We start from the raw sequence: 15034 nt of genomic DNA on the forward strand, positions 1-15034 counted from the left end.
GCTCTGATGCCTCAAGGGATGGACTCCACAAGATCTCTGAACGGGCCCTGTGGTATCTGGCACCACCAGATCCTTCAAGTAGCAAGGCAGGGCCTTTATGGCAGACAGTCTTGGCAGACAGTGTACAAATGGCTAAGGGCGGAAATATGCTTAATACTGGACAATTCGTCTAAGGCCGTGGACGGAGCATGAGCATGTTTAGGCTTTTTGAGGATAAAAAAAAATTGTGAATGCATTTCGGAATTTTTTTTTTTTTCTTTTTTCACAAATTGTGTATGCTTGCAAATTGTATAATATCCAAGGTAATCATTTCTAGTAATTGTGCATTATACTGTATTTTCAGAAAGTTTTAGAATATGTATCCAAATTGCTAATAAAACACAATCAAATTAATTTAAAATTTGCCCCTTTTTACAAGATGTAATATAAGTCTCTGATGTCCCCAGAGTGTGTATGTGAAGTTTTAGCTCAAAATACCCCACAGATAATTTTTTACAGCACGTTTAAATCGTCACTTTTTGGGGCTCAGAAAAACGCACCGTTTTAGTGTGTCTCTTTTAATTGGTGAATATCAGAGAAGAGTTAGGTAGAACTTAAGCTGACACAAACATAAATCTTAACAAAAGATTAAGTAAAATGTATAATTTGCACAAGCATGTTATTGCACTTTAATTGAAATATTGACTAAGCTAAGTAATACAGTTTGTTTGCATTAATATCATTATAATCAATATCAACAGTTGCCTGCTAAACAGCACACTTGCATGTGTAAATGTAACTAGCAAAGAGTCTGCCACTATACATTTGCATGAACACAGTTAAGCAACATACAGCACATCAAGTTTTATAGGTTTTGAATCCCATCATTGACCTAATCACAAGCTGTACTCCTCATCTTTTAGTCAAGATGTCCCTGGAACCTTTTACAGGTAAATAACCCACTCTAGGCTAGAATATAATGATCATTCAAAAGATAACTAATTAATGTCACAGATGAACTCTTAATGCATGTTGTATTTATTGTTGCATAATTCGAAAGCATTGATTTTAGCATATATATATATTTGAATATCCAAATCAGCCAGTAATCAAATGTCCATTTTCCATGTTGTGATTTTGGTATTCCAGAAGTGCTCTTCGACATCAGCCTGTTAAGTGAAAAAGATTAAGATGCTGAATTTACACAAATACACAAGAACAGATTGTCTGATCTGTAGATTATAAATTAACCTGTTAGGCTGACATGGTGAAGTTCACAGCTTCAAACCCCACAAGGTCGATTGGTGAGGGAATTGCCTTTTTGTAGATAGTTCGCTAGAGAGGACAAAATAATAATATTTTTTCAGCCTACAGAAGCAAGAAAGGCAATAAGACATTTTTTTTAAATTGAAAAGACATATGAGAACATATGGAATGTGTTTATATGACAACAACCTCTGGAATTTTCACTTTGATGTCAAAGGTCTCTGGTGAGAGAGCTACAACAGTGACAGCTGCCTGGCGTTCTGGATTATTCTCGTATTTCTGGTAGAAACCCATAATATAAGATATGCCAGGCACATACTCTTGAATTCTGAGGGAAATTCATGTGAAAATAGAAAAATAAAATAAGGCATGAGATTTGAAATCGTATAATAAATTGTAATCTCAAGCTGTGCATTGGTGTTTCAGGAAATTTACCTTTGACCAATCATTGTGAACACTGAGGGCAGAGCTCCCCAGTTAATCTTGGTGTATATGGAAGGTTTAGACTCTGGCTGGCACGCTGAGGACACCCTCATAGATACATCATATGTCTGACACTCTGCACCCCATTTGAGATGGGCCTAAAAACACAGGTCAAAAATCAGTGAGGCAATATGGAAACCAATGAGAATAAGAAAAAAAAAGTACTTTACCTTTGCTGTTGAATGACTCTTATCTATGTTTGCATTGGCACATATTTTCCAGTTTGCTTGTTCACCAACTTCAGAGACTATCATTTCAATGTCGTCTCTTTGGGCTGTTGGCAGATAAAAGGCTACACCTTCATAGCCCAGCGGTTTTGCTGGCGGACTTAGACCAAGTGCTTTTACTGAGACTAGAGGCTCTGGACTGGAATCAAGAACCTACAGCATGAAGAAAATGGCAGACCTTAAATAAATTGACTGAGCACTCCCTAGATAGTTACTCTCTAGATATAGTTAGAAAATTAAATTGTTAACATTAACAATGTTCTTACAGTCATGTTACATTACTTTGCACAAATATATCACAGCTGATTAAGTCCTCCTTTTATAAATATATTCATTTGAATCAATGATTTCAGATGTTTCTATTGCACCTGATATGCAGGGAAGGAACTGGAGTGATTGTGTTCCTCAGAGGAGGTGTTCTCATCTCTTGTGTTCTACATAGAGGGAGCATGTAAAACAAAATGGCTGAACATTTATTCTTAGTTCACTACTGGGAATGATTAAGCCACTATAACTGATAAAGAGTTATGGCTGAGTCATCATACCTTGAATACTCTGCGGCTAAGACCCATCATTTCACTGACTCCTGGAAGGTGTTTGCTGCCCGCAGTGACCTGAATCTGAATCTTTTCAATGGGTTTTGCACCCTTTGCTTTGGAAAAAGCAACAAGTTATTTATAGGAGTCCTTACATATTATTTTTGCATTATATCAATAATTAATTCAAGGTTCTGGTACCTGGTTCTAGTTGACATGAAAAGCGGGTATGTCCCATGAAGTAATACAAAGGATATTCATGAAGGTAATGTGATCGTTCGGCTTCTGCCTCAATACATATCGCAGTTCCATAAATCTTGGCCTCAGCACATTGCCTGAATTTCATCGCAGAGTCCTCAGTCTACCATAGAAAAAGACAGTTGTTTAGACCACAGGATTTGCTAAACATCTCTATTTTGTTCTAGTGTTTGAGGGCTGCTATACCTGTTCATCCCTTGAAGTGGGTAAAATTCTCCTGGCCAGTGGCAAACCCTCCCGGGAGTTCTCTGTCTCAGACATCATGGGAGTAATTTTGGACAAGGATGGATCCTCAATGTTTCTCAAAACAGCAAACACATTAGAACTGTTTGATGAAGAGTAAGAAATCATTAGGATATTTGGAGGCACTTTATTGCATATTTCAATGGTGCGGTAGAAATGTTGGAAAACGTACTTGACTGAAAATAACTCAGTGACTGTTTTCTTCGGAGTCAAGTTCATTTCATACTTTTGCTCTTTCACGTTTATTTTCAAGTCAAACGCCCATGGCAGATCAGTTATTATCTTACTCTTTAGCTCAACACCACACTGGAAAAGATCTGTGTTGATTCCATGGAAGACAAAATTATCCTTTGTCACTCTGCAGACAGGAGGAAAGTCAACTTTAAGCAGAGAAACAATGAGGAATAAATAAATAATTCACCCAAAAATAAAAATGATGTCATTATTTAGTCACCCTTGTGATAATTTAAGAACAGAAAAGAGGGGCTAGGATATTCTTCACAAAGTGGCTAGGATATTATTTGACAAAAGAAAGAAAGTCATTCAATTTAGATTAACTGTTTCTTTAACATGCTACGTGATCCAGGTGAGCACAGACATAAAGGTGCAGTCAGTAACCTATCCCTCATTAAAACATTTTACTCACAGAAATGAAGAGCACTTTGGGAATGTTTACAATCATGCACACTGACACAGAAACTGTAGTTATATCAGTAGTCTAATAAATGCAATTTAATTTTACATTGAGAGTGGTGTCTCATGAAGTCTGCCATGTTGATCTCATGACCTCTGAATAATACTCACTTTATCTCAGTAACCAAAGAACAAAATCAAGACCGACTGCAAATGACAACATTTTTACAATGGCATGTGTAACTGGAAACGTCTTAGGGTTAATCAGTTGTATCATTACCCAGCAAAGCCCTCTGTCTGCAGGGAAATGTCTGAGCTTAGCAGCTCAACCAGATGTTCCTTGGGAGGAGGATTAATTTCAGCTTTAGCTGTAGACGTAGAATATGTTAATATTTTGTATTTAGCCTCATATTTTCCAGTATTAACAGAAGTATAATGGGAAACTGACAATAAATGGTAAATAAAGAAAGAAAAAAGAAAGAAAGAAAAGTATCACCTTTCATTGTAAAAGCATTTACTATGGAATAATATTTGCTGATTTCTACTGGGAGACCCAGACAAGTTGGCTGTATGAATCGAGCTTCATACACAAGGTGAGGCTTGGTCCAGTGCCATGAAGTCCCTCTTTGAACAGCCTGAATCTTTTCCCAAACTTTACTCTCCTTCCCTGCAGAAGGACTAAGTGACTGAGGAGCAGAAAAGAATGCTTCATGTTTCGATTACATTTACACAAATTAAGAATCAACAAGAAAAATAAGTATCTATCTTCTGTTAAAAAATGCAGATGGTGGAATACCTTTATGATGCTCTGAATGGATTCTCCGCTTACATCCATTAAAAAGGCCTCCTGTCCAAACAAGCGTACATATGCCGTCAGTAGAGGTCTGTTTTTCGGTAGGTTCTGCCAGTCAGTGAGCTTTAAATGATCAGAGTATAACCATTAATATAATGCTTGACATAAGTTGTGCATTTAATAAATCCTGAGACCGAAGATGCTCACAATTTTCATTATAGAGGCAAAATCTGTGAGTTGAGGGATTTTTCCTGCAAACAGCTCTTTGATTCCATCTGCGTGGACACCAAGCTGAAAACATATTAAATATTACAAAAACATGGTATACATCAAATTACACTGAATATTATAGATTTGGTTTGATTACCTCAAGAAGTTGCAATATTCTCCCAATGAAATGAATTTTCCCCTTTAGCATAATTTTTGAGGGTATGAGATTTTCATTTTTCAGCATATAAACATCAGTGGATGTCCCAAATAAAAAGTCATCTGAGGAGACAAGAAACAGCATCAGACCATCCCCAGCACCACAAAAGGCTGTACAACAGAGCTATCAATAAAATACCTGGTTTCACAGACAGGGCTTAGATTAAGCCAGGTTTAGGCCTTAACTAAATTAGGACATTTAAGTAGCTTTTATAAACATGCCTTAGAAAGAAAAAGAAAATACTAGTGTGCTTCTTGAGACAAAACAATGGCACTAACATATTACTAGGGTTAATCCTTGTCTGTGAAACCTTGGGGGAAGAGATGTAAACCCACCATGGAACCAGTCAAAATGCATGCTCTTGCTGTAGCGATAACTCAAGTGGCCAAGTTTGCGGGTAAGAATCTTCATGGCAATGTTACAGGCAGTAGATCTGTTTAGAAGAAGCAAAGAGGAATGAGGACAATTCAGATGCTCTGAAAGGAGATGAGGATAACAAAGTAGACAATTTAGCATGCTTACAGATTTTGATTATCAGGGGTGCGGGACTTGGCAATGCCTTTGAGGAGAGAGTAGGAGAAGCTGGCAACCTGCAGGTCAATCTCCTCCAAGAGGACCTCAGTTATTACTGAGATCAGAGCTATGGATGGCTTGGTCTCTAGAAGCACCATGCAGGCCTGCATGCGGATTTCAGCAGGAAGAGTCTTTTGTACAAATAGGTTCAAGACAATATCCTGTACCTGCAAACATACAAGTAGAGAGATGGTCTGCATCTGCTGAAAGGGGTCCTTGCTAGTGGAGACCTTTGTGCTTGTGATTTAACACTTACACGAGGGTCCGCGTACATTGCGCGTACTGCAAATAGATTGAGTAGATTGAGTACATTAACACCCTCAAAGCTTGGGATCACAACACCATCAGGCATATGCAGGCATATGTATCAGGCATATGCAGTTGCTGGGCAACTTAAGGACAATTACTAGTTAAAGTGAATATAAAAAGTCTTTGTGAGGTTGAATGGGGACTATCTGTGCTGTGGTCAGCCATTGTCAGGTATCAGGTATACGCAGTCGCTGGGCAACTTAAGGACAATTACTAGTTAAAGTGAATATAAAAAGTCTTTAAATTACACATTAAGATATAACATTGGCATATACTATCATCTTATGAATAATTGAATTATACATTTCAATATCGCCTATTACCTACCCTTAAGAGATCATGTAATCTATCATATATGTTGACAAATTCAGATGTTAGAAAAAAAGTCTGCTTTTATACAATGCTGTTTCCCATGCAAAAGTTGCATGCCAGAATTTGATCAAATTGAATGAATTAATATGTCCAATGACAAAAAAATGCTTTAAAATTAATACTTATCACCTGTACTACTAGCAATGTGATCTGTTTCCTAAAGTGTCCTTGCCAAAATATATATATTGGAAAATAATCACAACAATTGAAATCACAGATTAATGAACATAAATCAAGTATTAGTCAAGACTAACTGCTCCAGTGTCTAGCCATTTAAATGAACTGGGCCATACAGTAATATTAAGCAATTGGAATGTATGTCGACTTAAAGGAGATGATATTAATAAATATTTACTGAAACGAGAAGCAGCTCTTTTTGGCAATTATGATCAACTACATGTGACAACTATCTCCCACATTCTCCATCTGTCTGGGCTATGGAGCAGGACGGCAAGACGCAAGCCAAAAATCCAGCTAAACTTTGCAAATATATATCCAATCTCCTGAAACCATGTGGAAAAATGTGTTATTTATGGTCAGATGAGATTGAACTTTTTTGCCAAAATTGTAAAAGGTATTTTTGCCGCAAAAAACAACACATCAGCAAACACCCCAGGCTCATTGAAAATTTTTACCTGTGGCAACATTTTGCAAAATGATATGCATTGTGCACTTTTCGTGACAGTTTCAAAGTGAAATGCCCAGTGTGAGTGGCGCTAAATGCGTGTTCAGTAATGAAACAGATGAACGTGATTCCGTTTGGTGTACGAACATATTTGCTGTTTTACTGCCTCTAGTGTTCATTTCTGTTGGAAACTTCAGTGATATGAATGTATTGGTATATATTTTGTGCATTTCCCAAAAATGTTGCCACAAGTTAGTTTTTCCAATGAGCCTGTGTTGAAAAGAACACCATGCCCAATGTGAAGCATGGTGGTGGCAGCATCATGCTTTGGGGCTGGTTTTCTTCAGCTGGAACTGGGGCTTTAATGAAGGTGGAGAGAATTAATAGCTCATGTCTGTATTTCTCTGCATTCAGCTTTTCTTTTGCCTTGACCAGTGTGCAGTCCCTGTCGCTGAGAAACACACCCACCGCATGATGCTACCACCAATATACATCACCTGTGGGATGGTATTGCTGATGAGTGGATTGCAGGAAAAATGTCAGCGCGCGACGCATGGTCTAAAAGGGTTGTCCCTATTCTTTTAATGTGTAATGGGCGTAACGTGAAGTAAACCAACCAGAGTCTCATCTCCCATTTCCTTTATAAGCCAGTTGCGCTCACGCCATGGTGGATTGCTATTTACATGATGGAATTTGCAAGCGTCTCCAGAGAGGTAACGGATCTGCTCGTGCACAAGGTTAAAGCACACAAGCAGACCATCTACGGTACAAGCCGGATTCCATATCTTTATGTTCACAATGATAATCTTTTACATTGTAATCCTTTATTTTTTTTAAAATTTGGCTAGTTTGTGTGCTGCTGCACATCCCTGTGTGTGTAATAAGCAATGTATGTGCGTTGTGCACCCGCCTATAGGCTCATATTACTACTGCGCCCTTTAAATAAAAAAAAATAAAAAAAACTGCAGCATTGACTTTAGACCATGTTTTTGTTGTTCAATGGCGCAGTCTATTTCAGTTGCCTCAAAATAGCAACACGCCAACAATGCACCCAAACTAGGGCTGCACGATATTGGAAAAAAATTACATTGCGATATTTTTTTCCCCAACGATATATATTGCGATATTGAGAGCCATAACTCCAGTCTAAAGACAATAATTACCATTCCATGATATTAATAATTTCACTAATAAGCAAGCTTCATTACAAGTGACAAAAAGGTCACTTAATATTTTATTCCAAAATTAGAACATTTCTGTAAACACAAAGCAGAACACATTTTTAAATAAAACAGCAGCTTTACACCAACCCCCTGATTGGTTTACAACAATATAACTTAAAATAAATATATTTTTTATAAAACAACTTAAGCATTTTGGTTCACAATCTTTTAAGTCAACTTTTCTTAGCCAAAGTAAAACAGTGTTGGTGACCATAATCATATGAAATAAACAAAATGATATAAAGCTTTAATATATTTTGTATTAAATCTTCTAAACAGATTAGAGAACATGTTTCTGTAAACAGAAAAGCCGAACACATTTAAACAGCAGCTTTACCGCCTCTGTCAGCGTCACCACTCCCACCACGCGCATCAAGAGCTGAGGGAGCACCAAAAAAATAGCCTAATGAAAAATCTATAATTCTAATGCCGATATTATTATAGATACAGACCTCCCAAGTCTACCGGAAGTTCCGGGAGTCTCCCGCATATTGATAGCGGCTCACTGATGGCCCGCGAATTAGTTAAAATCTCCGGAATCTAGAGCGAGCGCGCCCGCGAGACGTGCTCCAAACCGCGCAGCGCGTGCACGGCAGAGAGGCAGAGAGGGAGAGAGAGCAAGAGACCGCGCGCGTGCCTCATGAAGCGCGTAATATCTCCCGCTGGTGCTACTGTGCTACTACCCTTCACATCGCATGTTCCGGCGATGTGACTATCGCTCACTCGCACATCGCGATGTCGATGTTAAAATCGAATATCGTTCAGCCCTAACCCAAACACACCTCATTTTCAGACCAGCACGCCTATGGGCGCACAAATGGGTGCAAATGTATTTGTTATCAAAACAACGTGGGGCAGGACATGAAAATGATAACTGCGTCGGGCTGAAACTAGCAAAAGACACTTGCGTCGCGCCTGGCGCTGCATTACGCTTCATTGCGCTGTGAATATGATAGGGCCCAGAGAGTCCTTTAGATGATTTTTGTTTTATTTTTTTCTGTCGCTTCTGTCTCACCACACATAAAGCCAAGATCAGTGGAGTATTAAAGGGATGGTTGTCTTTCCACAAGTTTCTTCCATCTCCGAACATGATCTCTGGAGCTCAACTAGAGTGGCTACTGGGTTCTAGGTCACTTCTCTTACCTAACTCTTCAACCCCGACTGTCAGTTTGGCCAGACGACCATCTTTGGGAAGTCCCGGTTGTCTTAGCCTGGATTTAAGAATTTTGGAGGCCACTGTGCTCTTGGGAACCTTCGATGCCCAGAATTTTTTGTAGCCTATTCCAGATCAGTGCCTTGACACAATCCTGAGCTTCATGGCTTGTTTTTTGCACTGATGTGCATCAGCCGTTAGACCTTATACGTATAGGTGTGTACCTTTCCCAATCATGTCTAACAAATGTCACAAGTGGACTCCAATCAACATGTAGAAATGGTCCAGATAAATGTGATGCACCTGAGCTAAATTTCAAGTGTCTGAATACTGATATCAATGTGATATTTCTTTTTTTTCTGTTAAATACATTTATCTTTGCCACATTTTACTGTTGTCTACAGAGCTGTTTTATAACTGAATTGAACTAATTTAATATTAAATGATCTTTACACAGTTATTGAACGAAACTGAATCAACACTGAACTGATCGCAATGAACAATGGCACTATTTTCTTTTTCGAGCTGCTTTAGGCAGAATCAAACTTTGTTTGCATCATTGAATCATTATTTCCCTGTTTATACCAACCCGATCTCACGGCAATTCGTACGAATTTTACGAGGTGGCTAATTCGTACCAATTCATACGACCTCACTCGTACGAATTTGTACGTTTTTTGCTAAAACGTACATATTTTACGATTTGCCAAAATCGTATGAATTCATACGAATCACCTACCCCTGACCCCGCCCCTAAACCCAACCGTCACGTGGGTTTAGACAAATCGTACAAATTCGTACGAGTGAGGTCGTACAAATTCGTACGAATTAGCCACCTTTTAATCACTCGTACAAATTCGTACGAATTGGTCGTGAGATAGCGTTGGTTTATACGTGTAACGCTGATGTGAAACAATCTAAAAGTGCTATATAAATAAAGTTGACTTGACTTGAGTACTTACACTGTGGGGGTCCCTGTGTGCAAGCAGTCTGAATGCCTGGACTGCAGCACCCTGTACTCTGGTTGGAAGTTTTTCTGCTGCAGCTGAGTAGCCTGGAAGGAACTTTAGTAGAGTCTTGATGCTAGAGGGATGAGCTGCATTTGCCAAGGCCTTTAGTGCAAGGACCATGTCCTCCTCAGAGTTTTTACTAAGGCTACTTGCAGCCATATCCAGTAATGGCTGGACAACAAAGGACAATAAAAAGGTAAATATCAGAGAAATAAGTTAATTCATAATACAGATTATAAAATATGATATTGGTATGAATCAACCGGCATACAGAAGTGGGAGACCAAATATACCTGCACCACAGTGACGGGGCAGGGATCAGTATACGCACAATATCTGTACAAAAGAGATCCATATGCCAAAACCACAGTGTTCCACAGGAGAGTTGGGGATTTACTGAAAGGAATTGTCAAGAACTCCTGGAAAGCAGAACACAGTATCAGAAGGCCAGTAAAATGCCATTAATGATTGTAACAAATATTTCAATAGGTCACTGACTCACCTGAGCTAATGTCACTGACACAGGCTCAGCAGACAAGTGGTTAAATGCCACTACAAGTGCCTGTCCTGCCTCATTCGCTGTAATGTCTCCTACTTTGAATCTGGTCTCAAGGAATTTGAGGATCCTCTCATCTGTTACCTCCACAACCAAGTCCAGGAACCACCTCCTAAGGACCAAAAAAGAAGAGTCAGTGGAAGAAGTTCTTGGATCGTATATAATTTACACAAGTGTTAAGAAAATACCTGTGCTCATCATTTCCTGAGACCTGCTTCCATAACTGCTCTAGATTTTCAAGTGTTGCCACACGTAGCAACTGGATTAGATCCAGAATATCCGTGCTGCTAGCGCTGTCCACGTGATATATGTTAGCCTGAGCTAAGCGCTTAATTAAATCTAAAATCTGTGGAGTACAGAACAATTAAAAATGTTTATGAGTTAATCTACACGTCTAAGGTTGAATATTTATGTGTATAATCTTGGAGGTTTGCCTTTGGCGCTGGGTCGTTCAGGTTGATCATCACAACAGGAATTGGTTTAAGGTCCTTTTCTGTCTTGTACATTAGGTTGCCTCTGCTTTGCACTTGTCCGGTCACTATTTTGTCAGCTGTGTCTGAAACTTTGAGAAGCTGAATGTTCCGTCTGCAGAAGGGAACACAACAAATGTCATACACAATCAGCAGTCTTGCAACAAGTTGTTAGCTGATGACTATATAAAGCACTTACAATGCCAACATTCGAGAGTTTCCTCCCTTTACATTGAACGGAGAGAAATATTGGCGCTCCTGAGAGGAAGCTTTAGTGATCAGACCGCCATCTGCCGTGGACTTTACTGTGTAGGTGTGTTTCACTGTGGAAACAACACTCTCACCCCTCTGTAAGTTCAAACAGCATTCAGATCAGTTCAAGGTTGAACTTTCAGATTTTTAAATGAAATTAAATGAAACACACACCTGTTTGCTAAGTTTGTCTTCAGGGGCATGAGCCATACCGCTGTACAAAGCAGCTGGCTGTTGACAGTTTTTGATATCAACCATTTGGGTCACTATCAACTCTTTGGCATTGGAGTCTTCTTCAACAGTGTAACTGCTCTGACATACACCATGAATTCCCAACTAAAAACATATAAACATACATTTTGTATTTTCTATGAGGTCATTCTCAAATTAATGGCTGTTTTGTTCTATTAACATGTAGATTTCATACTGTACCTCCACCAGTTCGTAAAAACTTTGTGTGGTTTTGACTGTGACTTGTAGAAATCCAAGGATCCCTCTCACAATATTTACAACTGAGTTTGAGACCCCAGGTGCTGTCCGAATGTCAGTAATTTGTCCCTTGGATAATTCAAAAACGATTGGCTGGCTGAACTCGGCAGATAGACGCTTAGTGAGCTTTTCGGAAGGGCTAAATACACTTTTTCCAGGGATGCCATTAAAGTCTTCAAAGTCTACATTTGAAATCTTCAAAGGAAAAGCACATGATATAGTATGAATAGACATTATATAATTATTCTTAATATCTGCTGAGTCAAGAATAAATATATCATACGTCTTAGTTTAGAATAGATTTAAAAATATTAAAATGTGATGGAATTGCAGCAAAAGTGTTAGTACCTGAAGGACAAAGGTTTGTGGCGATTCACCAATGATTTTAAAAGTGCACCTCAGCTTCAGCGCTGACTCAGCCAGGTCTGGCATTTCCTGTCCCACTTGTACCAATCCCTCATATTTATACTCGTACATTTTTTTAGAGTTCAAGAAAGGCTCTAAAATGTTGGCCATTGAGAAAAAAATAAACGGTTTGTATCAAGGTATAAACTTGTTTTTAAAATATTTATTATTTATAGACATATACATCAAGTATAATAATACAAATAATATTATAGTATATTTTAGAATAAAGAGGCAATCTCTGTAGGTTTTTGTACATTATTTTGTTTACATACCATAATTGTCAGTCTCGCTGGCTAATGGAGGAGAAAGAAAAACATTACTACAGTATCTCCTTTAGGCATTAAAGTAAAAGTTCAATGGGAAAATATTCATTTCTAAATAATATTTAAAAATAAATTATCATTATCACACTCTGCATGCAGTTAAATCTGGCTTAACTGTTTTCTGTTTACTTTTTCTTTTAACTTTTTTTTGTACTCACCAGCCAAGGCTACCAGGAGACAGAGATACAACCGCCACATGATAAAATCCAGATGTGGTATCAGTCACTTGGACATCATCTTTTATAACAGGGAGCTCTGTCTCCCTCCTACTCCCTTATCTGATGCAGTTAGTGAGGTAAAGTGACCCTGTGGCATTGATAATACCTAGAATATCATAGTCATCTGCTGGCGATATATCCTTTTCCTATTTGGCACCTAAAATCTGAAACAGTCTTCCTAGAATTGACACACTCTGTCAGTTTAAATCTAGACTAAAACACATCTCTTTAACCTGGCATAATCATAGCACATGATCAATTTCTATTCAAATCATGTAAAATGATTATTAGGCTGCATAAATTAGGTCAGCTGGAACCGGGAACACTTCCCATAACACCTGATGTACTCATTACATCATAAGAAGAACGGCATCTATGCCACATATTAGTCTCTCTGTTTATCCAGAGGTTTACCGTAGTCAGTTGGATCCAGGCCGTATCCAGATCTGATGAAGGACCTGCGCCTAGACACGACCACAACGCAGCCCTGAAGTGTCAACAGAAACCGTGTCAACGTCTGTACAGATGAAAACATTATCAAAATAACTAAACGACTAAAAACGCTGTATTACGCATGCCAGACAAGTAATTGGCAATCTCACTTTGTAAAGAAAATCTCACTTTGTAAAGAAAGACCTCACGCCAGCGCACATAAGCATTCAAACGTGCATGCCTATAGACTCCCGAAATACGCATATGCTATCACCGTTTACACAGATTAACGTTTTTGAAGTTTACATGGAGATGATAACGGTATCACTTTTAAAACTTATTTTCAAAAACTTGCACTTTGAAAACCTACTTAAAAGTTTGCGTTCTCAGGCCACTAAAACGCTGTTGTCGTGTAAATGAACGGCCAGAACATACTTAAAGTTTTCTGTTTTCAGTTGAAAATGGTCTAGTGTAAGCGGCCCCTAATTAATAACTAATGATTTACAACGGAAATGAATCAATCAAAAACTCACTTAAGCTAGAAAATTACTTTCTTCTAGAGCTGCTGTACAGACAAAACAATCTGTATTGTAAAAGGGCTAAATAAATGAAGGTGACTTGACTTGTGGCACCACATTTGTTAGTATACATGTATAAAGTATATATGTTACGTCTTATGATTGGTCACCAAGGATTTTGTGTAATTGTATGAGTAAGTTTTGTAATTTTATACATTTTATATTTTATATATTTGAGTAAGTTGAGTATTGCAAGAATATTTCGCAACATAAAAAGTATTTTCTTTTTCATCACATTGGCAGTATGCACATATGTTAAGTACATTGCTGCATATAACCTATTTATGTAATGTAATGGAAAATTGTATGTAATGGAAAATGATTCTGTAAATGTTAGTCTTTGAGAATCAAACACACTGGGTTGTGTTGTAAAAATAGTTTGAGCAAACAGAACTAGGGGACAAAGGTGTGAGACAGGTCAGTGTGATCACAGACAGTGTCATCACAACCTATTGCGAGATCATGTGACCTGCTAAACAAATAACAAAATCATACTACATAATTTTAGTAATTGGATCCCCTCCCAATGTTTTTTTTTTGTTTGTTTGTTTTTTGTCTGACTGCTTTAAAATGGCTTTTTTGACAAACAATTTAAAGAAAACGAGTAATAAAAAAGGACAATTTAAAAATAATTTATCTCACCTAGCCTATAACTTGAAGCAAAAATCCATCATTCTGTCCTTTAAATGTCAATTTGTTTGCAATCAAATATTCAAAGTTTGTTGGTATATCAGCGGTATATATAGTTGGTAAATCAGCAGTAACAGTTCAAACTAATATAACGTAATTTAAATTTCTTCGTTGATTGGATGATATACCAAGGGAGGCTAGTGTAACGTACGTAGGCCAGTAGAGCTGTGCGTGTAAACCTCACTTGCCTGACCTCAAGTGGCGGGCAAGCGACTGACGTTAGCGATATTTAGCGCCCTTGTTAGCACACCCGCCTCCCGCGCCAGAGACTCCAGTTCGAATCCTGCACAGAACAGATTTGAGTAGGATCAGTTACATTTGGTGATGTTGACCCAGATGGGTGTAAGGTTTAGGGGGGAAAACCCACCACTTAAGGTCGACTTTGCACCGTAGCCATCTTTTTTTTTTTTTTCTCCACAGGAATGCAAGATCCGGTCTGTTATCCAGATATAGAAGCCACTTGATGTGGACAGGTGTAAACGCACCGTGTCCTGATTGTGTTATATGA

General features: G+C 38.3%; 1 protein-coding gene across 1 annotated transcript; it reads right to left on the reverse strand.

The window, feature by feature from the left end:
• Positions 1-1233: 1233 nt before the first annotated feature.
• Positions 1234-12806, reverse strand: vtg3 (vitellogenin 3, phosvitinless; the record flags this gene model as incomplete). The annotated part of the gene is made up of 27 exons (XM_079597346.1): positions 1234-1314; positions 1435-1573; positions 1681-1826; positions 1899-2108; positions 2324-2389; positions 2501-2607; positions 2693-2852; positions 2936-3074; positions 3165-3350; positions 3906-3993; positions 4122-4311; positions 4422-4541; positions 4626-4709; positions 4786-4907; positions 5181-5278; positions 5368-5585; positions 10063-10281; positions 10404-10529; positions 10613-10778; positions 10855-11012; positions 11101-11251; positions 11336-11484; positions 11563-11724; positions 11821-12072; positions 12226-12377; positions 12558-12578; positions 12767-12806. 27 exons carry the CDS (start codon positions 12804-12806, stop codon positions 1234-1236), a joined length of 3750 nt encoding a protein of 1249 aa, XP_079453472.1.
• Positions 12807-15034: the final 2228 nt, after the last annotated feature.

The sequence above is a fragment of the Phoxinus phoxinus genome (genome assembly GCF_949152265.1).
Source record: "Phoxinus phoxinus genome assembly, chromosome: 22".
Classification (NCBI taxonomy): Eukaryota; Metazoa; Chordata; class Actinopteri; order Cypriniformes; family Leuciscidae; genus Phoxinus; species Phoxinus phoxinus.